The 26,999-nt window shown below is 38.8% G+C and overlaps 1 protein-coding gene across 1 annotated transcript in view; it reads right to left on the bottom strand.

The window, feature by feature from the left end:
- The window catches only part of LOC126235648 (dynein axonemal heavy chain 3), a 1,245,905-nt gene that overhangs the window by 683,711 nt on the left and 535,195 nt on the right, over positions 1-26,999 (bottom strand). The window contains exons 29-30 of the mRNA XM_049944362.1: positions 21,429-21,704; positions 15,915-16,029 (exon numbers count right to left, since the gene is read on the bottom strand). Coding sequence (XP_049800319.1) covers positions 15,915-16,029; positions 21,429-21,704 — 391 coding nt within the window. The remainder of the gene's footprint in view (positions 1-15,914; positions 16,030-21,428; positions 21,705-26,999) is intronic.

Genomic DNA, 26,999 nt, shown 5'->3' with positions numbered 1-26,999 from the left:
AAGAACTTTGTAGAAATGCCGGTTGTAGGGGTAAAAATCAGAGGTGCCACTGGTAGGCAAAGTAAGGTAGTTAAGAGTCAAGTATTGTTAACATTTGAAATTGAAAATGTGGAATTTGAGCAGGGTTGCCTTGTGGTCCCAAGGTTAGAAGAAAATATCATTTTTGGCATGGATTGGGTCTTGAAAGTAGGTGTAAGCTTCTCTTGGGAAGATAAGACTGTTATAATTACTGAACCTGAGAAAAATAGTATTCTGAAAACAGAAATGTACATCCTTAACTGTAGTAATTCTTGCAACCATATCAAAGCTGTTGTAAGCAAGGTAGATAATCAAGCCATAAGTGATAACACATCCTTTGATCTTATAAATGAACAAAATTTCGAAGAATTAGTCGAAGTAAAATTGAAGGAAGCTGTAAACCTAAGTGAAAGTCAGAAAAATCAGTTAAGAGAAGTGTTATGGGAATTTCAGGATACATTCAGTGAGAGACCAGGGAAGGTAAAAGACTATCAGTGCAGACTTCAACTCAGAGATCATCATCCTTTCTTCCTAAAACCATATGGCATTCCATTCTCCAGGAAAAAAGATGTAGAAAGGGAAATCCAAAAAATGGAAACTTGGGGGATTATAGAAAGAAGTAGAAGTGCTTACAACAACCCATTAGTAGTTGTGTCTAAGAGAAATGGTGGGGTTAGACTTGTACTTGACTCTAGGCACCTTAATAAGTTTTTGATTAGAGAAAATGACCATCCTGACAATATGGATGAACTCCTGCACAAATTTGATAATGTAAAATTTATGAGTAGCCTAGACTTGACATCTGGTTTTCACCAAATACCACTTGAACTTGATTCTAGGAAGTATACTGCCTTTTTGTATGGTGGCAAAAGTTACCAATATTGTGTTGTCCCTTTTGGATTGAATGTATCTGTGGCTGAATTTATCAGAGCACTGGATTTTGTATTAGGTGATGAATTGTCTTCAAAATTAATAGTATATATAGATGACATTCTTGTAACTGGAAAAACCTGGGAAGATCATCTAAACATTCTGAGGCAAGTCTGTTCAAAATTGAGGGAAGGGAGAATGACCGTAAAATTGGAAAAATGTTGTTTTGGAGTTAATGAACTGAAATTTTTGGGGCATAATATTTCAGAAAAGGGAATCTTACCTGATAAGGATAAACTTGAGGCCATTGTAAACTTCCCTACTCCCAAGAACAAAAAACAACTCAAGTCCTTTTTTGGTCTCACTGGATTCTATAGAAAATTTCTTAGTACCCAAGCTTTAAACGCAAACTGCTTATGTAACTTACTAAAAAAGAATACTGTTTGGGATTGGACACAAGAATGTCAGGATGCATTCGTGGAAATAAAACAACAACTGTCCCAAAGTCAAATGTTGTATAGACCTGTTATGTCGTTACCATTCTGTATAATGACAGATAGTAGTGAGACAGGTTTAGGGGCACACTTGTTTCAAAACATAGAAGTAGAAGGAAAATTAGAACACCATTCTATTGCTTTTGCTAGCCGGGTTTTACAAAAGTATGAAAAATCGTACACGGTCACAGAGAAGGAACTACTTGCCATCCACTGGGCATTTAATAAGTTTAAAAGTTATCTTTTAGGGCACAAGGTAATTGTTTTCTCTGACCATAAAGCTCTATCGTACATTCAGGAGTGCAGACTGTATCATGACCGTATAACAAGGTGGGTTTTATTCCTTCAACAGTTTGACTATGAGATCAAATTTATTCAGGGTAAACATAATGTCATTGCAGATGCCCTTTCCAGACTACCAGTAGGTGCAGATGTTGAAAATACTTATGGAAAAGAGGAGAAAGAGTTCAAACTTATGTACTTAAAGGGTGTAAAAGATGAAGCTGAAATACTGAAAATCTGTAATGATATTCGTAGAAACCAAAACCGTGATGAGAATTGGAAGTTGGTTAAAAGTTATATAGGGAAAAAGGGAGGAGAAAAGGTAGATCAGTATTATAAAGTACAAAAAGGGATTTTGTTTAGGAGACCTAGACCTGACTTAGACAATTGGAAACTATGTTGGCCTGAGCAATGTATTGACACGTTAATCAGTTACATACATGAAAGCTTCGGACACTGCGGGGCAACAAAATGTATACAGAAGATATAGAAAAATGTATACTTCTATAATATCAGTAGGAGAGTGAAGAAAAAACTTGAAACCTGTGATTGTTGTCAGAGAGTAAAAGTGAGCAACCAAACATCTAAAGGATTGATGCAAAACATTTTACCAAATAAAAACCTTGAATTGACAGCTATTGATCTATATGGACCACTACCAAGGTCAAGGGGAGGGTATAGTTACATCTTCGTTATAGTTGACATTTTCTCTAAATTTATAAAATTGTATACATTAAAGAGAGCAACCAGTAAACAAATTATCATCAAGCTGACGAATCATTATCTCACAAATTTTGGTATACCCCAGGCCATCATGTCTGATAATGGGTCACAGTTTACATCTAAATTATGGAAAAATTTTATTGAAGATACAGGAATAAAACATATTTTGATTTCGGTTTGTCACCCATCAAGTAACCCAGCAGAAAGGTACATGAGGGAAATTGGAAGGCTCTGCAGAACATACTGTAGTAAAAATCATGTTAATTGGATTGAAAATGTTACTGACTTTGAGGATATAATGAACAGCCTACAGCATTCATCCACTGGTTTTTCACCTTATGAAGTAATGTTTAATAGACGACCTGCAAATTTGATTTCTGAGAATGTTGATTTCCCACCTTGTCAAACTATGACACCCCAGGAAAGAGAGACAGCTGTTAGGAACACTATGAAAAGACAAGGAGAGGTAAGAAAACGGAGACATGATGCAAGAAGTAAAGGAGTACAGTTCAGGACAGGAGATCTGGTTTTAGTAAAAACACAGGAAAAATCTAAATTGATGAGTTCTGAAATAAAGAAATTTTTTGACATCTATATAGGCCCCTTTGAAATCAAGGAAAACCCACACCCTAATGCCTATAGGCTAATCTACCCAAAATCCAAGAAGTTATTTGGACTGCGCAATGTTACAGAGTTAAAGCTCTACAAACATGACCCATAAAATAGTCATTAATAAGTAAAGAAAGAACTAGTTGACTGGCCCAACTACATCACTTTGTTGTTTTATCATTCAAGGAAAACTTCATGTAAAAGTGTGGGACTATGTCAGCTAAAGGTATGAAGTAGATTTTGTGTTAATGTGAATTGTCTGTACTAATTTCTCTTTGCTCTCTAGTATACCCATTCATTAAATTTGGTACGAGATCAGTGTGTCGGACTACGAACCATTCTACAGTGTCATAGTAATGCCTCTTAACATAAACCAAAGTTAATGATGTGGACACTTTTAAAGTAATAAGATATGAATAGTGATTGTGTGTAAGAAGACAAAACCTTGTCATTTCTAAGCTATGTCAGATGGAACATTATTTAATGGATAAAGCAAACTGGAGGTGCTTGTCAGATTATGAGAGTGTACTTTGAAAGACCAGGTATGCTATAGTGTGTTAAAAATATAGTGGGTAGTCATGAAATTTAATCATGCAAATTAAGAATGTATTGAGGTTTAGAGCATTATGGAAACAGATGTTGGTGTATTACTTTTGAAACACTTGTGATGGATTGAAGGTTATGTGATACTAATTTTGAAGTTTATATTGTGGGAGAATATTTTGTAATAGTTTAGATAATTTTATGTTAAAGTGAATGAAGAGCTGTTAGGAATTTATCCCATACCCTGTTACACAATTTGGAATAATTTCTATTCATGGCAATATGCTATTTGAGCACAGGAGAGTAAATAAAAATGAAACTGCTTAATAATGATGTAAAGTTAAGGTATAAATACTAACAATCTTACACAATTTAAGTGTAGAGTTTGTCATAATTTGACCTATAAAGCTGAAATAGATGTACAATGTGAGGATACTGCAATTATAGTCACAATAATATGGAACGTCTCAGCTATCTCATTATAAAGGAAACATTAAATCATAAATATGTAAACCAATCTGACTCTGAAAATACAGTGCTGATCACACATAATTGAATTTGCACTGGATTCACCATGTGACTCCATTCATCACGTATACATGAATTTTCCCTAAAAGACAACCATTTAACATTGTGTATAAGTATTACAATATTTTGAACTATGTCTATTTTATGTATGTGGTTAAAAGAACCTGTTTATTTTAGAATAATGATTTCTTTCGATTTAATGTTTGTTTTGGGCACAAGCCATGCCATAAGGTATTTTATTGAAGCACTTATATTAAAAGATTGTGAGAGATGCCTGCATTCCACAGTTCACTTAATGTATTCTAAAGAAACCACTGACAATCAGAAGAATGAGGTTAACTAAGATGCATTAAGTCAGTATTGAAGTAAACTTGAGTTTATGCATATACTATATAATTATGTACCCATCTTAACATGGCTCTGCAGCTACCATGATCAATTAAATATAAGGTGCCATATTTTATTGTTAGTTATAAGCTCATTACACTTATTGTACAATACAGCCAATGTAACTTTCAAATTGTATATCATGGAAAGTGTATATATATAACTAAGATCACTTGGGAAACCAATTTTATTACTAACTTTCGGAACTGGAAATTTTATTATGATGTGTGTATTAGATATATTTTATTCCATAGTGACACACAATCCCATGCATGCCATGCACGGACTTGTGTGGGGGGGGTATTATAACAGAACGTAAGATCGTGTATGTCAGTAATTTCTTTACGTGTAACGTTTTATGTAAATATAGCCTTTGACTGCGAGTTTAACAACTAAGAGACAGTTATCTTTGGTCATGCGGAAAGGAGGTGGATCTTTGGCAGAGGTGGTTGAGTGGCTTTTATAGGAAGCGTGGGCTGGAGAAGGTGATGATACAGATGTGGTGTAAAACAATGTCGTATTTGATATTTTTGTAGAAGTGTTAAATGTGAATAAATGAATTAAATACTGATGTGCAAAACTAATGTAACGTTTGCTCTCTAAAAATCAAAATACCACGTCGCCCTACAAACCAGTTAGTCTCATCCAAACACAAAGAAAAACCGCGGGAACATCGCAGTGGAATCACCTCTAGACTTCACGAAGACAACAACGCAGCCATCGATATGAGTTAAGTACCAAACTGTTCGTACTTGTTAACGACCTCGGACTATAAATTTGAATCTCCTGTAGTGCCTGAAGTCACCATGTGGACAAAGGAGTAGGACAACTCAAAGAACTGTGGAAATCTAAGGAAGAGGTCTGTTAAAACATCTTCATGATCTGGAGTCACAGTGAAGAAGAACTCCAGAATTTCCTCTCCAACCTCAACTCCTTTGGTTCCATCAGATTCACCTGGTCCTACTCCAAATCCCATGCCACTTTGCTTGATGTTGACCTCCACCTGTCCAATGGCCAGCTTCACACGTCCGTCCACATCAAACCCACCAACAAGCAACAGTACCTCCATTATGACAGCTGCCACCCATTCCACATCAAACGGTCCCTTCCCTACAGCCTAGGTCTTCATGGCAAACGAATCTGCTCCAGTCTGGAATCCCTGAACCATTACACCAACAACCTGAAAACAGCTTTCGCATCCCGCAACTACCCTCCCGACCTGGTACAGAAGCAAATTACCAGAGCTTCTTCCTCATCCCCTCAAACCCAGAACCTCCCACAGAAGAACCTCAAAAGTGCCCCACTTGTGACAGGATACTTTCCGGGACTGGATCAGACTCTGAATGTGGCTCTCCAGCAGGGATATGACTTCCTCAAATCCTGTCCTGAAATGAGATCCATCCTTCATGAAATCCTTCCCACTCCACCAAGAGTGCCTTTCCGCCGTCCACCTAACCTTCGTAACCTCTTGGTTAATCCCTATGAAATCCCCAAAACCACCTTCCCTACCCTCTGGCTCCTACCCTTGTAACCGCCCCCAGTGTAAAACCTGTCCCATGCACCCTCACACCACCACCTACTCCAGTCCTGTAACCCGGAAGGAGTACACAATCAAAGGCAGAGCCACGTGTGAAAGCACCCACGTGGTTTACCAACTGACCTGCCTACACTGTGAAGCTTTCTATGTGGGAATGACCAGCAACAAACTGTCCATTCGCATGAATGGACACAGGCAGACAGTGTTTGTTGGTAATGAGGATCACCCTGTGGCTATACATGCCTTGGTGCACGGCCAGCACATCTTGGCACAGTGTTACACTGTCCGGGTTATCTGGATACTTCCCACTAACACCAACCTGCAGAACTCCGGAGATGGGAACTTGCCCTTCAGTTTATCCTCTCTTCTCGTTACCCACCAGGCCTCAACTTCTGCTAATACCTCACCTGTCATTCAACAACATCTTTGCCTCTGTACTTCCACCTCGCCTGACATCTCTGCCCAAATTCTTTGCCTTTACAAATGTCTGCTTGTGTCTGTGTATGTGCGGATGGATATGTGTGCGTATGCGATTGTATACCTGTCCTTTTTTCCCCCTAAGGTAAGTCTTTCCGCTCCTGGGATTGGAATGACTCCTTACCCTCTCCCTTAAAACCCACATCCTTTCGTCTTTACCGAGCGAGGTGGCGCAGTGGTTAGACACTGGACTCGCATTTGGGAGGACGACGGTTCAATCCCGCGTCCGGCCATCCTGATTTAGGTTTTCCGTGATTTCCCTAAATCACTCCAGGCAAATGCCGGGATGGTTCCTCTGAAAGGGCACGGCCGAATTCCTTCCCCATCCTTTCCTAATCCGATGAGACCGATGACCTCGCTGTCTGGTCTCCTTCCTCGAAACCAACCAACCAACCAACATTTCGTCTTTCCCTGTCTTTCCCTCTTTCCTGATGAAGCAACCGTTGGTTGCGAAAGCTTGAATTTTGTGTGTATGTTTGTGTTTGTTTGTGTGTCTATCAACATGCCAGCGCTTTCGTTTGGTAAGTCACATCATCTTTGTTTTATATATATATATATATATATATATATATATATATATATATATATATATATATATAAAAAGAAAGATGATGAGACTTACCAAACAAAAGCGCTGGCAGGTCGATAGACACACAAACAAACACAAATATACACACAAAATTCAAGCTTTCGCAACAAACTGTTGCCTCATCAGGAAAGAGGGAAGGAGAGGGAAAGACGAAAGGATGTGGGTTTTAAGGGAGAGGGTAAGGAGTCATTCCAATCCCGGGAGCGGAAAGACTTACCTTAGGGGGAAAAAAGGACAGGTATACACTCGCACACACACACATATCCATCCACACATACAGACACAAGCAGACATATTTAAAGACAAAGAGTTTGGGCAGAGATGTCAGTCGAGGTGGAAGAGTAGAGGCAAAGAAGTTGTTGAGAGACAGGTGAGGTATGAGTGGCGGCAACTTGAAATTAGCGGAGATTGAGGCCTGGCGGATAACGAGAAGAGAGGATATACTGAAGGGCAAGTTCCCATCTCCGGAGTTCGGATAGGTTGGTGTTGGTGGGAAGTATCCAGATAACCCGGACGGTGTAACACTGTGCCAAGATGTGCTGGCTGTGCACCAAGGCATGTTTAGCCACAGGGTGATCCTCATTACCAACAAACACTGTCTGCCTGTGTCCATTCATGCGAATGGACAGTTTGTTGCTGGTCATTCCCACATAGAATGCATCACAGTGTAGGCAGGTCAGTTGGTAAATCACGTGGGTGCTTTCACACGTGGCTCTGCCTTTGATCGTGTACACCTTCCGGGTTACAGGACTGGAGTAGGTGGTGGTGGGGGGGTGCATGGGACAGGTTTTGCACCGGGGGCGGTTACAAGGATAGGAGCCAGAGGGTAGGGAAGGTGGTTTGGGGATTTCATAGGGATGAACTAACAGGTTACGAAGGTTAGGTGGACGGCGGAAAGACACTCTTGGCGGAGTGGGGAGGATTTCATGAAGGATGGATCTCATTTCAGGGCAGGATTTGAGGAGAGATCCATCCTTCATGAAATCCTCCCCACTCCGCCAAGAGTGTCTTTCCGCCGTCCACCTAACCTTCGTAACCTGTTAGTTCATCCCTATGAAATCCCCAAACCACCTTCCCTACCCTCTGGCTCCTATCCTTGTAACCGCCCCCGGTGCAAAACCTGTCCCATGCACCCCCCCACCACCACCTACTCCAGTCCTGTAACCCGGAAGGTGTACACGATCAAAGGCAGAGCCACGTGTGAAAGCACCCACGTGATTTACCAACTGACCTGCCTACACTGTGATGCATTCTATGTGGGAATGACCAGCAACAAACTGTCCATTCGCATGAATGGACACAGGCAGACAGTGTTTGTTGGTAATGAGGATCACCCTGTGGCTAAACATGCCTTGGTGCACAGCCAGCACATCTTGGCACAGTGTTACACCGTCCGGGTTATCTGGATACTTCCCACCAACACCAACCTATCCGAACTCCGGAGATGGGAACTTGCCCTTCAGTATATCCTCTCTTCTCGTTATCCGCCAGGCCTCAATCTCCGCTAATTTCAAGTTGCCGCCACTCATACCTCACCTGTCTCTCAACAACTTCTTTGCCTCTACTCTTCCACCTCGACTGACATCTCTGCCCAAACTCTTTGTCTTTAAATATGTCTGCTTGTGTCTGTATGTGTGGATGGATATGTGTGTGTGTGCGAGTGTATACCTGTCCTTTTTTCCCCCTAAGGTAAGTCTTTCCGCTCCCGGGATTGGAATGACTCCTTACCCTCTCCCTTAAAACCCACATCCTTTCGTCTTTCCCTCTCCTTCCCTCTTTCCTGATGAGGCAACAGTTTGTTGCGAAAGCTTGAATTTTGTGTGTATATTTGTGTTTGTTTGTGTGTCTATCGACCTGCCAGCGCTTTTGTTTGGTAAGTCTCATCATCTTTCTTTTTAGATATATTTTTTCCACGTGGAATGTTTCCCTCTGTTATATATATATATATATATATATATATATATATATATATATATATATATATATGATAGTTTTTATATAAATAAGCTCTGTACAACCGTCATAGTGTTTATATACCTATAGGTGTGTGTTTCCCTATGTAGACGTATTCTTTCCCCTACAATACCTGGCAGTTCTCACATCACAACAATTTTCTAGTCTGTAATTTTAATGTTTGTGTATAATGTAGTTTTGTGTGTATGCAGATGTGTGTTCATGTAGTCTGATTCTTTGGTCTTCTTATCTGAAGATAAGATGTAGGTTATTGGAAACCACAGGAACCAGGAAGGACTTCTGTTATGGAAGTAGATGAATATGAAAAGAGGGAAAAACTAGATAGGTCCTCACATGAGAAGTAAAAAAGGAAATACATAAAAACGGTTGCTAAGATAAAAGAAGAGAAAGAAGATAGCCCCAAAGACAGTACACCCTTCCCACCCTCCTTCACCAGCATCCCTACCTCTCAGGTACTTGAGTGAGACCCCGGAGGAGGTCTGGTGTTAAACCGTCTCCTACAGAATGGACATTCCCACCTTCACCCTCGAGGTCCCCGAAGGAAATCTTAGCGACCCTATGGAAATGGCTAATGGTGAAGAATCAGTCACACTTGCTTGTGAGGGTTGTTCGAAAGGTGTGGTGTGTGTTTAGTGTTAGTCACGATTTATGTGTTCTCGTAAACCGTGCTTTTATCCACAATACACATCCCTTTCAGAACTGATACAAACCCTGCCATCTACATCACATCTCATAAAAGGTATAAAATATTCTATACAAAATAGAAAATCATACACTACAGTCTGTCATTCAGTTCGTCACGTTATATTATACTTTCCACAGACATAATATTCTTATTCCGTTTATTTCACGTCTAGAGATCACTTTCTTTCTTATTCTGTGATTCTCCTAAGTTGTAGTCATAGCTAATTTTCTAGGTAATAAGATTATTGGATAGTTTACGATTTTAGGAATAGATGACAGAATAGTTTAAGATCTACAAGGAATTTGGTGCAGGAAAACTACTTTGGAATAAACACTGAAAACAACTCGGGATCCGACGGTCGTCACTCTGCACATTAACTCAGAATGTTTCCCTGGGGGATACGTGACTCTGCCCAGGTCCCATGGATCTGATATTAACTTTTCTTTGCACTGGCAAACCAGTAATCCTCTTTAAATCTCTTTTGAAAGCATTCCCAAGAGGAAAAATTGTCAATATTTACTGTTCCCCATTCTGAATATACTAAGCAGATTCAGAAAGATGTAGGTTGCATTAGGTACTGGAAGATGAAGAAGCTTGCACAGGATGGAGAGCTGCATCAAACCAGTCTCTGGACTGAAGACCACAACAACAACAACAACATCTCCTACTCCCACAGGGTAGGTGGATTTCTGACCACTAACGCCGAAGTTACCGAGGCAACAGCGTCTGACACTAACCTCGAGCAGGTAGTCCATCTCATCCGTCAGGGTTGGTCTTCTTGTCCTGTGGGCCAGGTGCCTGATAAATGTCATAACTACTTTGTCTTGCATCTTCATGTCTCAGTCTTAGACAGGGTCCTCCTCCTCTCCAGGGATGATGCACCTCCCACAGTGGTTATTCCTGGGTGTTCTTTGCAGGAGGTTTATAACTGTTACATGAGGGTCACTCAGGTGTTTCATTGGCTCACAGGCACGTGTAGTGGCTCAGCATTGACAGGGAGCTGGAGCAATTGGTTGTGTCCCCAGTGCACTAGTCATCATGTGGTTCCCAAGACTCCATTTTCCTCACAGCCTGCAGCAAGCCAGATCTGGGAAGACATCCATGTGGATTTTGTGGGCCCGTTTCTGAATGTGTTTGGCTAATTGTCATTTATGTGTTTTCATGTTTTCCTTACACGCTCCAGTGCTTCTCCACACTATTGAAGTCACTATCCAGGCTCTCTCAAAAAAATGTTTTTGTGGAAGGTCTCCCCGTTACTCTTGTTTCTGATAACTGGTCTCAGTTCCTGTCTCAAGCATTTCAAGGTTTCTGTGGTAAGGCATTCACCATGTTCACTCCCCTCCCTTTCACCACCAATCTAAATATGAAACTGAGTGCACAGTTCATATCTTTAAGACCCAAATGAAAAAAATGTCTGCAGGCATTACAGTTTTTTTTTTCTTTTCTGACAGCCTACCAGATGACTCCTATTGGTTCTTGCAGCCCTCCACAGCTGACCTCCCTCACGGGCACCAGCATAGTGTGCTGCTCCATCTCCTCTGTCTAGGATCTCACCTGCCATCATGTTCTGGTGTACTGAGTTTTCCTCCAGGTACTGCAGTCAGGGCACCTGCTTCCGGTTGGTCCCCCTTGCTGGTACCGGCAGTCATCATGAGACATAATGGCCACTGCGTCTACACTCTTTAGATTGGAGGCCCAGAACCGCTGAAATCAGATCCAAGTCTGGGTGGGAATCTCCCCCTCCATCTCTGTACCGGTTGCACCACTGCCTTCGCTGGTGCCCAGTTGCTGAATGCTGTGCCAGCATCCCAGTCTCCTCTTCCACCCGCGTCAGCACCTCTGCCCGATGAGCCTACAATTTCACAGCTTCCGGCAGTGCTCTGGTGCCCCTCCAGCTGGTGGACATGCCCCACACCAGTTTGATGTCTCCTGCGTGGCCTCAGCCTGCTGTGGTGTTCCACATTGCCACCGAATGTTTCCAGGGATCCTGGCTCAGACTGGCTGTCACCGATCTCATCATCTTGTGCTCCAGCGGGATGGCATCGGGGTGCTCTTCAGGCCTTGTATTCTAATATCACTGGTGTCAGGAAGTTGCTCTCCCCTCTTACTTCCGCAGACTCCATGGACGTAGACACCATCTCCACAGTGGAGTCATCCTCACTTTGCCTGGGGAATCGTGTTGCTTCTCCCCCAAGGGGAGATCCAGGTGTGCAAGCCCACGTGTGCAAGCCAGTGCCAGGGTTGAAGGGAAAGGAAAAGGGATGAAAGAAAAGGACGGATGAGGTTTATGAAATGGGGAGAGTTATGGAAAAGTCACACAGAACCTTGGGTCAGGGGAGCATTCCTGGATGGGATGAGAATGAAAGACTGATTGCTGGTGAATGCACCAGATGAGATTTTAAAACCTGAGAACTCAAAGATAGGGTAATAAGCAAAACTTTGAAAAACTATGTGTATCAATCAGTAAGAGCAGAGAGCTAAGTGCCTTATATATGGTAGGTAGATGATGGGCAAACAGGCATGTTGAAAAAAAAAGATATAGGAAAATAAAAGGCAATGAAGAAAAGGAGTAGTTACTGAAAAGGAAGTGCTGAGACCACATAAATTACTGCAAATGAAAAGATATAGCAGAAGAGATGATTAATAACAGGTGTTACAGACAAATAAATGAATGAAATATGAGACACAGCAAGTTAAAACTATTCCATGTGTTACAATTCCCAACCCTGATGATTAATAATTTTTATTTCCAGTAATTTTGCTCATTATCATACCATTATGTGTTTTGTATGTATGTGACATGTAGAGAAATACTTGAAACTTTCAATTAATCTTTGCTTCACCAAAACCTGTTACTAAGCAATTTACTTTCACTGCACTGAATCCAACAGTATAATTAGTTTTCACTCAAAACATGTAATCAGAAAATACTTGTTATTCAACTTCTTACTATCATAAGACTTTGCAAACATTGTGTGAGTTATAAAAGTAGTGGCACCATTCATTGTAAGGAGTGCCATCCCAACTCCAGGTTAATAATTTTAATTTGCATGAAACAAATTAACTTAAAATATAATTACCACTGAAAGTTCTATACCTGTCAGGAATAAGGACAATCTTTCTTGTGTGATCTTTGATATGTTGCTGCTTTTGTTATGTGCTGAAATGGTGGGTTTCAGGGCCCTGTGTCATATCGAAACAAAATATCTTCAATAAGGATAGAAGTTGGTGTGTCATATCAAAACAAAATATCTCCAATAAGGATAGAAGCTGAAGCAATGAATTAAAATTTGTGCCACATCCAGGACTTGAATGTGAGTCTCCTGCTTACCAGGCAGATGTGCCACCACAATGCTACAGTGATGTAGTGGATTTATACCACTGTGGCATTGTGGTTAGCACACCTGTCTGGACTACCACAGTCCAACACCCTCCCAAACACAAACTTCAATTAACACATTCAGCCAATTTTCCCCTTCTTACATCATCAGCATTGCCAAAGCTCTCCAAAATTGGAACAGCACCCCAGGTTTGCACATAATGGGGATATCCTGTCTGTACTTCAGGCACAGGTTATCTATAGATTTGGTGGAATTAAGTTTTCATGAAAACATAAGCATCTCAACTTTATCTTCGATAACAATACAAGCTCAAGCATTGAATTAAAATCTGTGCCACAACCAGGACATGAACTTGCTCAGTATGCAGTTGTGCTAACTGTATATCTCCAGCAAAACATAATTCCATCAGAAATAAAATATGTTCTTTCGACTATGATATGCTGTGCAACTGTGTGTGTTCTCTGTCATGCTCAAAAGAAGATCAGCACATACAATCATAATTTCTATTGCTGATTTTCCCTTCTGGCTTAGATTCTGAACTTTGACACTGTACTTTTGTTGCTGTCTCTCTCTCTCTCTCTCTCTCTCTCCCTCTCCTCCCTCCCCCCTTTCTTCCCCCCCCCCTCCTCCACCATCAGCGCCCCCAGCCCCCCCCCCCCCGAGTTGTATGACACCTCCCACAGATTAATTAAGTCACTAATTAAAATTTTCAAAAATTTACCATCACGTAAAATAATTGTCAATATGGCACTTGTACTCATAAGTCAGTTATTTACAATGTGGATGCACAAAGTATTTCCACAAATTTTTCTAAATTCCTAGATTACCACATTTATTGTCCATCAAAATTGTATCAGTTCTTATGACCTATTCTAAGCAGCATAAATTTTCCTATCTGTCTTTAAAATCATTGCATAATACAAGAAATAACCATTTGTTCAAATGCCTGTCTTTAAAAAGTTGGATGTCACTCAAAGTGAGTAGTCTGTGCCCAGTCCCAGTCAAGCTAACAAAGCATGTAACACCTATTCTCCCGATGTTTGATCATGTTATAGCTATGAGCAGGAATATAGTTTGAATTGTCTCAAGGATGGTAGGAGGCTTGAATTGTCATTGTCATTGTCTTTCAAATGAGCTATTGTTCAGTGTGGTGACCTTTAATAAAGTAATCTAAGTGAACCATTGCAGTGTAATGTTATTTGACGGATTTCCACAAGCCAATATTGTATGTGAACAACGACATTTTATGTAAATGTGGACAGCACTTTGTGCCACACTTCATTATTTTGCTTAGTGCCTTGTTTGATCTACCTCTGGTTATTGGACAGTGCTTCATTAATGTGTGTTTTAATAACTTTGTGATTCATATGAGAAATTCTGCTGGATTCATATGAGAAATTCTCCCATTGAATTCTTAGTTATTTGTGAGTGGTGACCTGATTGCATGTGCTAATATTTTCACATAATAAGAAAACTGGTCAGACTGCAAACAGTATAACTCTGAGGCTAATTAAAATGTGTAGAGAAGTGCAACCTAAACTATGATGTTGAGTACCTCATCCCCAGCCTCTGCCAGCAGACACTATCGGATACTGAATAAGATGTTCAGCTTTAAATCAACAGACTGATGAGCTATCAAACAGGCACCAGAGGCTACAAAAATTAGGTTTGCACTTTACAACTAAAACAAAAAGTTGAAAACAGAAGACAGTTAGAACAAGATAGATGTCAACATATACTAGCAAGGGGATAACATAAGCAGGAATGATGGCTACAAGGTCTAATACATATACAAAAATAATCTTTTACAAGTTTTTTCTCCGGGCAGTATTGTTAACCTGTTTTCCATCAGTCTCTATGGCAGTTAATAACAACAATAAAGATAGGTATATATTAGTTTATCACATCTTTGGGTGGTGCGCTGTCTGCCTGCTACCTCCAAGCAGGTGTGCTACACAGATACTTCTGGAGCACATTTTATCTGTGTTTGCTCTTTCTGTTGTCTGTTACTACATTCCATTAAATTGAATATCACACCAGACTAATTTAGGAGTGCTCTATTAACCGAGCAGAAAAAATTCCACTTGTCTCAAAATCTAAAATATTCTACCCAACTAATCCAATAAGGAAAAGGGGGAGGGAATGGGGGGGGGGATTATTACAGTTATACTTTGATTATTATCCTAGAAAGGGTATTTTCCAGTATTGCTAGTGCAGTCAGTCTATGAAAACAGTGCTACTTATGCAACAATATGATTCTTATTGAGATCTTTCCAGCACTCTGCAGTTTCAATCACATTTGTGATTCCTCATTAAACATGTGTGCACCTTCGTATACCTGTAAACCTTTTAGTCTGTTTTGCTCTTTCTATCGGATGTTAATACATTTCTTTAAACTGACTACCACACTAGACTAATATGACATTGCTCTAATACAGAAGCAGAAAAGATCCCACTTGTATTTCAATCTAAAATTTTCAATCTGTTTTCCTTGTTTCAGCCAATAGATCCTACAATGGAGGAATTACAAATACGTTTCTACCAGCCTCCATTCCTTAACGGCATCGATCCATAAGCATCAACTACTTCAGCATGGCATGTATAGCAATTAAACATTACAAATTTGGATAATACTTAACAGATAACATTAACAGGAATAAATCAATCAATGCTCCTAAACTATTTGCAACTAGTGCTTCCAGTCAGGCAACTCTAGTTGTAAATCTATTTTTACTTCAGCTTAAGACAAGCCAATCTGCTTTTTCTTTTCTGATTGTCATAATTCAAATAATAAGTACAATCAGTTTGTAGTTTAAATATACAAAATTTCTGTTGAGAAACTAAAATGAATGAATACCTTTCAATGTAGATGCAAATCCCCACACCAGGCTAAAGAGAAAAATACACTGTAACCATTGAGTGCTCACTTTTTGTTCTCCTTCTAATAAGCTGCTGAATAATCTTGAAAATGACTGAAAAGGAATTAAGAAGCACTTAGAGGAAACATTTTGTCAATAAAATTATGAATTGTATAGACAGCAATTAAGTTATTACTAAAACAGAACTTTTTGTATACCTTCTATCATTAGTAACATTATTATTAAGTAGTTCATTTTTACAGTAGCGTCAAACGGGGTGATGTCGGACACCATGGCGAATTCGGATTATTTGGCTTATTTGCTCTTTGCCACTGCATAGAAACAAGGAGTTACTTATTTTAACGTCCATGCACCAGTTATTTTAAGTGCAAGATAGCATTTATCGCTTTCCACAACTTTTATTTTGCGTCAATTGTTTCCCCAGGTGAATAATTGACGAACAGTCTCAGTGTCAAAAATGCATGCATTATAGTAAAGTGGAAACTTTCTATTGTTGCGCAGAGCAGGAAGTTATTGTAACCGTAATTGTCGATGCGCTCAGTAGCTAACACCATTGAGACAATTTCTGTACAAGTTTGTTGAGTTTCTCATACAAGGTAACAAAATAATGACGGTTTTTGTAAAACTGTGTACTGTGTGGAGTGATTTCAGACAATGCCAAGAACATAAAGAGTGGGAGAGGTGCTACAGTACGGTGTAATTATGACCCAGAACTTTTAGATAAAGTAGTTCGTGATATTCAGAGTGTTAATTATTATACAGAAAAGCGTGTGATTTGTATGGTATACCTAAATCAACTATAAAAAGTAAAGTGCAGGAAGCATATCCGAAAAAAAAATGGGAGGACAGCCAGTGCTGAATAAAGAAGAAGAAGAAATGTTAAAGCAAGGTATCTTGAGGGCTGTACATTGGGGATTTCCCTTCACTAAATTGGATAGTAGATATTTAGTTAAAGGCTACCTTGACAATTCTGGCTGAAAAGAGAAGAAATTTCATAATAAGTTGCCAGGAGAAGAATAGGTGCATTTATTCCTCAAACGACAGTCAGAAAATCTTTCCGTTCACTTAAGCGAAAGTATTAAACGAGGTCATGCAGAAGTAAACAATGAGACTGTTGAGATATTTTTCTCCAATATCAAGGCAAAGCTGGAAAATCTCCTACCTAGCAACATGATCAGCTATGATGAAACCAACATGTCAGATGATCCAGGTAAGCAGCAGATAATTACGAAATGAGGCAGTAAGCATGCTGAAAAAGTGATGGACTCATCAAAATCTAGTGTCTCAACAATGATGACAGCTAGTGCTGATTGTAAACTGCTTCCTCGTATGTCCTTTACAAATCAGAGCATTTGTGGGACACGTGGCAAGAAGGTGGACCACAAGGAACCCGTTTCAATAGGAACAAAAGCGGATGCTTTGACCTGCCATTATTTGAAGACTGGTCCTTTACAATCGCTTTGACCTATTTGAAGAGGCAAAATGGGCAAACAGTCATGACTGGAGACAACTTATCCAGTCACGTGTCTTTACATGTCATTGAAGAGTGTGAGTGGAACAGTATTTCATTCATTCTCCTTCCCCCCAATAGCACGCACCTCCTCCAACTGCTCGGTGTAAGCTTCTTCAGGCCAATGAAAGCAGCATGGTGAGCTGTATTAACTGATTGGAAGAAACACCCTCGTGGGACCATTTCCAAGGATGCCTTCCTGTCTCTTCTGAAGCAGACACTGACTAAGCTTTCAGCAAACTCCACGGAAAACATAAAGGGTGGATTTCACGCCATGGGCCTAATCCCTTTTGATCCAGATCATGTCTTACACTTATTCGTAACACCGTGCTACCTTAAAATGTGTAAAATGTCACCAAAATCAAATAAAAAGCATGTCAAATTTTAAAAAGAGGCAATGGTTGTCCGAATCCACCCTCTATATACTGTAACTTCGGACAGAGATTTAAAAAACACTTGTGTCCGAAATCACACCAATCCATGAGGTGACTTTGGACACTTTATTTAACTGCCTCAGATAAATATACCTACACATACACTTTCTGGTTCTGGGATATTTTATTCGTTAGACATATACCCTACCACTTCCATAACAATCAATTTAATCTAACAATATATTCGAAAGTTACAATCCAAATAATGACAAAACTGTCCGAAATCACCCCATTTGAAGGTATTGCTGTTGGTGGATGATCACTGCCTTGAGACTGTAGATGCACTCATTTCAGTATTTTCTCTCCAAAAAAGTTACATTATTATTTCTTCTTCTTCTTCTTGCATATTTTTTCCATGTTGGCACAGGGTGGTCATGGTTACAAATGAATTTGGCGTGATTAATTTAAGAGGTGCCCTTCCTGTTGCCATACCATACACCCCCCCCCCCCCCCCTCTCCCCACCAGGACCGAATATGTGCACCTCAAATGTCTGCATGTAGTATTATTCACATGAAAGTAAAACCTCTTCAGCTGATGTTTAACTATGTAACATTTTAAAGTCATGGCCCACTGGAACCAGCACAAGACATCTTGTATTACTCAGAGGCACAGGCAGAAAGGCAATTAACCAGAAAGTCCTCTGGGCACTAGCTGTAGCACCAATAAGAAAACATATGGTAGTCACAACAACTTTTGAATTTAATTAGCCATTACCAACAACTAAGTCCAAGCCAAATAGGATACCAAGGAAATTACACTAGAGAAGTTGAAATAAATACAAGTAAATCAATTTCTGCATCAGTCACTTGTTTATTTTGCCATTACACATTTCAATGATTCACACTGTCATCTTCAGGTGGAGAATCTTTTATTTACATGGCTGATGTCGCTGTAGAGTACAGACACCTTTTCACAGTTGCACACCGAGGCCAATGTAGGTTATTTTGTGTTTTTTGCTAAAGGTAAATATTGTTGATTTATAGAAGACACTCCAGACATTAAAAAATGTGAATTTCTGTCAGTGAATTGTAGTTACAGGGATAGTAAGTGTTGTGGACTGACAAGAGCAGCCAGTCCACAATGAAGTAGCCGATAGGGCACGCGTCAAATCACGCCGTCTTGCGTTAAATCTGAAACAGGATATGTGGTAAAAGCTATAAGGAAAAGAACGGAGCTTCTCATATACTTATCTTTAATTTCTTCTTGTACATCTCTATGGTGAACACAAGTGAGGCTCTCTCCAGATATGGATAACTGCGCCTTGCTAGGTCGTCCGTACTACTCGGGCCGAGTTCTAGTCAGTCTCTCGAGACCTGCCATGTGGTGGCGCTCGGTCTGCGATAACACAATGGCGACACGCGGGTCCGACATGTACTAGAGGACCGCGGCCGATTTAAGCTACCACCTAGCAAGTGTGGTGTCTGACGGTGACACCACAGTAAGGTTGTAAAAGGTGTATGTACTGTTGCCTGATGTATGTCCTCTCCACTGCACATTATATTTACGCTGTCATTTCAAAGAAGTTGTACATGTTACAGATATGTTTGTTTACATTGAATAAAGAGATACAAGATTAAACGTTTTCTACAAATACACATTTTTCTGTTTTAAAAACATGAATGGGCATATGTATGACTTAAAATGAAAAACACATTTTTGCAGAAACCACCTTGTATCACTGTATTCCATGTAAAGAAACACATATGTACCATGTACAACTTCTTTGAAACAACAGTGTAAATGTAACATGTAGTGGAGAGAACATACATTAGGCAGCAGTATGCACACCTTTTCCAACTCTACCATCCCGTAAGTGCAATTTGCTGTCAGGAATTCACAATTTTTTAACCTATAAAGTGTCTTTCCTAAAACAACAATTTTTATCATTAGCAAAAGACACAAAATAACGTACTATACACTGCTCTCAGTCTGTGACTGTAAAAAGACGTCTGTACTCTTCAACAACACCAGCCATGTAAGTAAACAATTCTTCATCTGAAGATGATGGTGTGAACCATTGATACACTTAGTGGCAAAATAAACAAGTGACTGATGCAACAACTGTTTTATTGGTATTGATCAACAGTCGCAGACCTCATAATGCTATCCCTTATAGACAAAACATTCAGTTTAAGAAAGCCTAGGAAAAGTAGAAAAAGTAAGGTGTCTACTACAACTAAAACACGAAATGGAAGCCATGGAGCTATGCAAAATGGCTCTGCAATGCTGTCAAACAGAAATGAGAGATAGGAAATCGCAACCATGGCTTGACAAGGACTGCTTTGATGAATGGCAGAAGACACTAGCAGTACCACAGCAAGCCAAAATCACAACACAACAATGTGACCTGTCACTATATGCCAGCCAGAGGAGGCCATACAAGACATTAATGAAGAAGAAGAAGGTGGCTTATGTAGAAAAAAAGCAAGACATTGATAACAACACATTCAAAGAGACCCACTCCTAGCACTCAAAAAAACTAAGACTAAAAGCAATAAAAGGAATGTCAAAGGACTCACGGTCAAACAATTTCAAAGCCATCCTGTGGTTCCAGCACAAGGAAGCTAAACAGTAAGAAGTTACATCTCTATGACAAGACAAGAAATATGCCAAGTGATCACAAAGGCAAGACGCAAAAAGGCTTCTAGGCCAGACGGCATATATATAGAACCCTCAACGAATCCTATCCCACGATCTAAGATTAATGGTTTGAACTATTAACAACTGCACGAGAACACAAAAAGTACTAGAACAATGAAGAACATCAGCAATCAAAATCTCATTGAAATAACATGCCAAATACTCACACAAAAATGCAACACTATCTGGAACCACTTCTACTCAACTGACATCATAATGTGAGAATAATTGGAACAGGCAAAGTATGAACTCTGACATGTGCTAACATGATTGCAACACTTGTATTCCACAACAAGTTCCACCAAAACAAGAAATGCCACAAGCTATATCAAGACTGCAAGTGTGAACTGCACAATGAGCGCTGTGAAGGATATCATGGGAAAAACTGCAGAAAAACAACAATGTCGATAATAAAACTGGAACTGGAGTAATGCAACTCAGTGTTGTATTTCTATCTGTATCTTTATTTGTATTTTCATTAATAATATTAAATTCATCTGAGGATGATGTGGTGATAAGTCACAACCAGTAAATTGTGTGAACTGAGGGAACCTGGTTTTTTAAGTCTGTAAGCTGCTCATCACCTCAGCTACTGTGAGAGGTTTACCTTTACTCCTTCTAGCGTTGGTATACCATGCAAGACTCTGCAGTACATGTTGCCTTGTTGTGTGCCTACAAATATCATCCTAATATGTTTAGAAATGTCCATAAATGATAACAATGACATTGGTAATTCTCAACAATAAGAACCTATATATACAGACTAATACTAACAAACACAGCTATATTGTCAAGATAAAGAATACTATTCCAAAGAAAAGGAATGCATATGTGCAGTGGAAATGGACAAATATTCACTTTACATTGTACATAGCTATATCTGTCTGTCACATATTTTTATACTTACATGAAAAAGGTGTAGTTCACTTGTTTCAATAAACAGTTGGCATGATTCATGAAGGAAACTTAAGATGGGTGGCACAAGCCAATCAATAAGTTCATCCAACAGTTCTAATTGCACATCCAGGAGTTTTTCACGTAAAACATTTTTGTACGATGCTAGCAGAGCACGCCACCCCAGCTGATGTGGTTCTAAGTATATCATTCCACACCGGGAAACAGTTGCAGGAGATGCCTGTTCCAAGTCGGCAGGTTCAAAAATCAGGTTCATTTTGTTTGTCATCTGCAACATAATTACATAATCTCAAACTACATTTAAAAACAGAATATAACATTTTGTAAGGACTAAGAAAAATATGACCAAACTCTGTTTCAGCTACCAAAATCATAACACAAATTTTGCAGCAGGAAATACTACAACAAATTAAAATGAAAAACTCAAGGTTTTGAAAGCAATCATTAAATAAAGATAACTGTAAGATAAACATGTTTAGCTGAATATCCACAGAAATATATAATATAGACCACTGTCACAATGTAAAATTATGAACACAGTTAATAATATACAGAAGATGTAATTTTATCCGGAATCTTTGGAAGTTGTTGAAACAATTTCGTCCATGCAGAAACTGGCGACTTCCAAACACATTTCTTACATGTTAAGGAAACGCATAGAGGTTAAATATGTACTCATCTGTGTACACATTCTCTTATGGACTTTATTTAATAATAATAATAATAATGATGATGATGATGATGATGAGAATCACTACAACCACTTCCTCAGATCACAAACTACTAGCACTGTTTTTTTGTTTCCACAAATTAGATTTAATTTTTAAAACATTTGCCTTCTGCAAAGTACAACATCATCTTACATTTTATTTTTATTTAATCTAGTTATTTATATACAAATACGCCATCTTCAGTGGATCTCATTATATTGCTGGAAGAGCATAAATTTTAAAGATTGTACTGCACAGTTTCATTTGCTTTATGCCAACCTGGCAATCTAATTTTTAAAATTTTTGCTTTATGTAATTTTAAAAGTAAAATGAGACCTGATATTCAAAAACATTTGATTTTGTTACAGTTTTCAGTCCAAGACTGGTTTGATGCAGCTCTCCATGCTAGTCTACCAGTGCAAAACTCATCACAACTGCAAAATGCTCACTGTATATGTCCCTTGGTCTCCCCCTACAATTTTTACTCCAACACATTTTCCACCATTACCAAATTGATGATTCCTTGATGCCTCACAATGTGCCCCTACAACCAACATCACCTTTTACTCACATTTTGTGGCAAATTCCTTTTTTCTCCAGTTCGATTCAGTGATTCCTCATTTGTTACCTAATATACTCATCTAATCTGCAGCATTTACATTAAATGTTAACAAATTCCTCTTTTTCTGAAATGCTCCTCTTGCTATAGCCGGTCTACATTTTATATCCTCTCTACTTCAACCACCATCAGTTAATACGCTGCCCAAATAACAAAACTCTAGCACTTTTAGTATATCACTTGCTAACCTAATTCCCTGAGCACTGGTTGGTTTAAATCACTTACATTCCAATATCATCATTTAATTTTGTTCATGTTCATCTTATATAATATTTTGAAGACATTATGTATTTTGCACAGTTGCTCTTCCAAGCCCTTTGCTCTCTGATAAAATTACATTGTCATCAGGAAATGTCAACAGTTTTTTCTTGTTGTCCCTGAACTTCACTTCCCATCCAAATGTCTCAGGTTGTAAATAACCTTTTTCCTCCTCATTATTTCAACCCTACTGCCGTCAGAATTCTCAGACAGCAGCATCCAGTCAACACTGAATCTTTAACTGCTATAAACACACGTTTGGCTTTCTTCAATCTATCTTGTAAGGTAAGTCATAAGGCCAGGATTGCCTTTCTTCATTTATTGAATGAAGCAACAACTTTACCATAATCAGCACTGTTTCTTTAATCCACAATGTGTTTTGAAGGTTTAAACCCCCATCATCAGGTGGATTTACAAGTGTTAATATGACAAACATGTCTATGGTGTTACTTGTGCCACTGTCTAGTGAAGAAACATAAACACTGTCTCAGAGTTTGGTTTTGGAGGGTTTTTTGACTAAAATATAAATGTATATCTAAAGGCAAAAATAAAACAAGTTTCTGTTTCATAACACATCACGTGTAGAGATGATGTCTGGAAACTAGTTGGTGAAAAGAACAAGCAGCAGCAGAGAAACATGTCCTGAAGTACAAAGAATATGTATCATAGCAATATTATTACTTCAGAATAAGTTTTAAAGGATTGTGGAGACCTTTGTTTGAGTTGCTGAATACATGTGTTGGAATAGATATTCCAGGTCGTATACAGATCTCATTCTGTCAAGTTTTATACCTTACATTTCATTTTCAATTACATAATCATGTGAAATGCTGCAAACTGTAGGCACAATAATTATGTTGCCAAATTAATACATGAATAACAATTTTGGCTGGGACTCAGAGATAGGGATGAAAGGATAGAGGCAGAGAGAGAGAGAGAGATACAGATACAGAGAATAAAAGGAGTGATTGGAGGAGAATGTATTTTTCCAAAGCAGGGGGTTCTTAAGACTATATCTGTTACATGTAATAACTTAGTAAAGGTTGGAGTAATACATTGGTTTATGTTTTAAAAATTTGCAGCGAGACAATCTATGTTGTTAGTTGATGTGTGTGTGTGTGTGGGGGGGGGGGGGGGGGGGGGAAGCGCGCGCACACGTCCATTGCAAATTTAATAATGTCAGCTGTTGTTGAAAACAAAAATGCTACTATTGCAAATGTTGTCATTTTTATCATTTAAGATGGATTCAGGTGGTTTCTATTGTTGTTTGTAAATTTTGAGTCTTTGCCTTTAGGTTGGAAGTGTAGGATGCTGATACTTGTTTCACTGACATGGTGCTTTATTTCATGCAGGTGGTTGGCTATTGCTGTACTAATAAAACAAAACAGCTATTGCAAATTGCTATAACAGCTCCATAGTAGACACCATAGAACACTCAGTAGTGGCAAATCAATCACATAATGGGAAACAAAAAGAAAATAACATCTTCCATGCAATACCCTTTCTAGGTAATTAAGTACAACTACAAACATCATAAACTACATATCTTATCTCCATATTTCGAAGCATTAACCAACATATTACTCCAACGTTTACTTAGTCATTACATGTAACAGATATAATCTTAAAAAACCTTGCTTTGGAAAAGTTTGTTATGCTCCCTCACATCTTTCACCCTTTATATCCGAATTTCTCTGTCTGCCTCTCCCTCCGCCCCTTTTCCCCTCTGTCTTGGTCTCCATTCTTTCATCCCTGTCTCTGATCCCTGCCAGAACTGTTATTTATGTATTAATTTTGCCAACTTTGGCAAAATAATTATTGCATTTACAGTTTGCACCATGTCACCTGAATATATAAAGCTATTATACATATTTAAGCTATACTAACTTGAAAGAATCAGATCTGTATACCACCTGAAATATCTATTCCAACACGTATTCAGCGACTCAAAAAAAGATCTCCATAATCCCTTAAATCTTATTTTGAAGTAATAATGTTATTACCATATATATTCTATGTACTTCGAGACAATGCTTTTCTGCTGCTACATGTTCTTTTCACCTATCAGTTTCCAGACACTGTTCTCCATGTTACGTGCAATGAAAGAGAAAGGAGCCTGTAACCTCTGGAGGTATTCTGTTTTACTTTATGTTATTTTCAGATTTAGATATACATTTATTTTTTACTCAAAAAAACCCCAAAACCAAGTTGTGAAATACTGGAACCGTTTCTCCAGTATACAGTGCCACAAATCATGTAACAACACACACATAAATGCCATACTGACAAATGTAAATCCATGATGGAAGTTTAAACCTTAAAAATCTGTCATGGATATAAATAAATAGTGTTTGGGAACAATACATTTATTGTTTCTACAGTTTAATGTGGAATCCCAACAACATGTCGACCCTCATGGACGTTCCTCTCACTACAAGGTGAAAGTGATGTCAAACACAGACTGTAAATTCTTAGGTGTTAATGTGATTCGATCATGCGGCTTTTTAGTTTCTGTGCACTTGCTTTACCACTGCACCACCAGGCTCAACAGGCTGTGCATTGAAGATGCTGTCATTTATAGGAATTTATCTTCACCGGATAATCATAAGGAAATTCAGAAGAACTTGGACAAAATTTCCACTTGATGTAATGAACAGCAGTTCTGGTAGATAAACATAAGGTAATAAACTTCAACACAGAGGAATAATCAAATAGTTAGTATTAAAACTTCTTGAGCCCCCCCGCAATTCATGTACTTATGAGTGATACTTAAGAAGACATATGAAACAGAAGGAGCAAGTAAAACCAGTATTATTAAAAGCGAAAGAAAGATTAAGATTTGCTGGAAGACATAATAGAACAACTACGGCTCTGAGAACTATGGGGCTTAACATCTGAGGTCATCAGTCCCCTAGAACTTAGAACTAATTAAACCTAACTAACCTAAGGACATCACACACATCCATGCCCGAGGCAGGATTCGAACCTGCAACCGTAGCAGTTGCGCGGTTCCGGACTGAAGCGCCTAGGACCGCTCAGCCATCATGGCCGGCAGAACAACTACATCCAAAAACATTAATAACATTTTTTTTTTTTTTTTTTCAAAATTGCTTTTGATATGACTATTGATTGATTAATCTTCAAGCAATATGTGAAGGTTGCCAACAAAGATATCTTTGAAAATCTGTAAAATGTGTTACTTTTTATAAGGGCATTAATTTAAAATGATGAAAAGATGTAATATCTATTTCTTTATTGTGAGTGATTACTTTTCTCCAAGGGTTTAGACAAGGAGTTGATTAAAAGTAAAATTAATACTGCAGAAAGCAAGCAACTGAACTGGCTAACTGGCTAAGCATGCTCCATGGTGACGTGCACAATATCAGTTGAAAGAGAGATAGTGGTGGGGCCTAAAATGGTGTTGACACTTTGTCAATGGCCGCAGATGCAAAATTGTTGTGGTGTCGAAAAAGAATACGTCAAGTCTTCATAAGTGTTGTGGCTTTTCACTTACATGCTATTAAGCTGTTTCTGAAATCATTAAGTTGCAGATGCAAGAATTACCAAAATTATGATATGTGAAAAGCGGTGAGCTATGGTTGTCTTGGGACAATGCATCTGTGAATCTCCTTGGTGTGTTTTAATTTATCAGAGACGTGAAGAACCTGTGATAGATCACTGTTCACCACCATTTCAATGACACAACCACGATCATACTTCCAATGATGCAGACCATGGTAAGGCAAGACTTCTATTTTGTTCAGTAAAGTAATTCTGTAAGTGGAGTAACAGTCATGATATGCCAAAGAGAAATGACTATTAATTTGAATATTACAGTTTATTAGTAACAGTGATCAGACCATTATTTGATCATTACATCACTTTTCTATTCTAAATTCTTTGTCATTTATTGTGAATAATAACTTATGCAGAAACTACAATCTTCAGAATCATAGTTATATTTTCAGAATTTAGT

The sequence above is a fragment of the Schistocerca nitens genome, chromosome 2, assembly GCF_023898315.1.
Source record: "Schistocerca nitens isolate TAMUIC-IGC-003100 chromosome 2, iqSchNite1.1, whole genome shotgun sequence".
Lineage (NCBI taxonomy): Eukaryota > Metazoa > Arthropoda > Insecta > Orthoptera > Acrididae > Schistocerca > Schistocerca nitens.
This window is presented reverse-complemented; position numbering and strand designations above follow the sequence as displayed.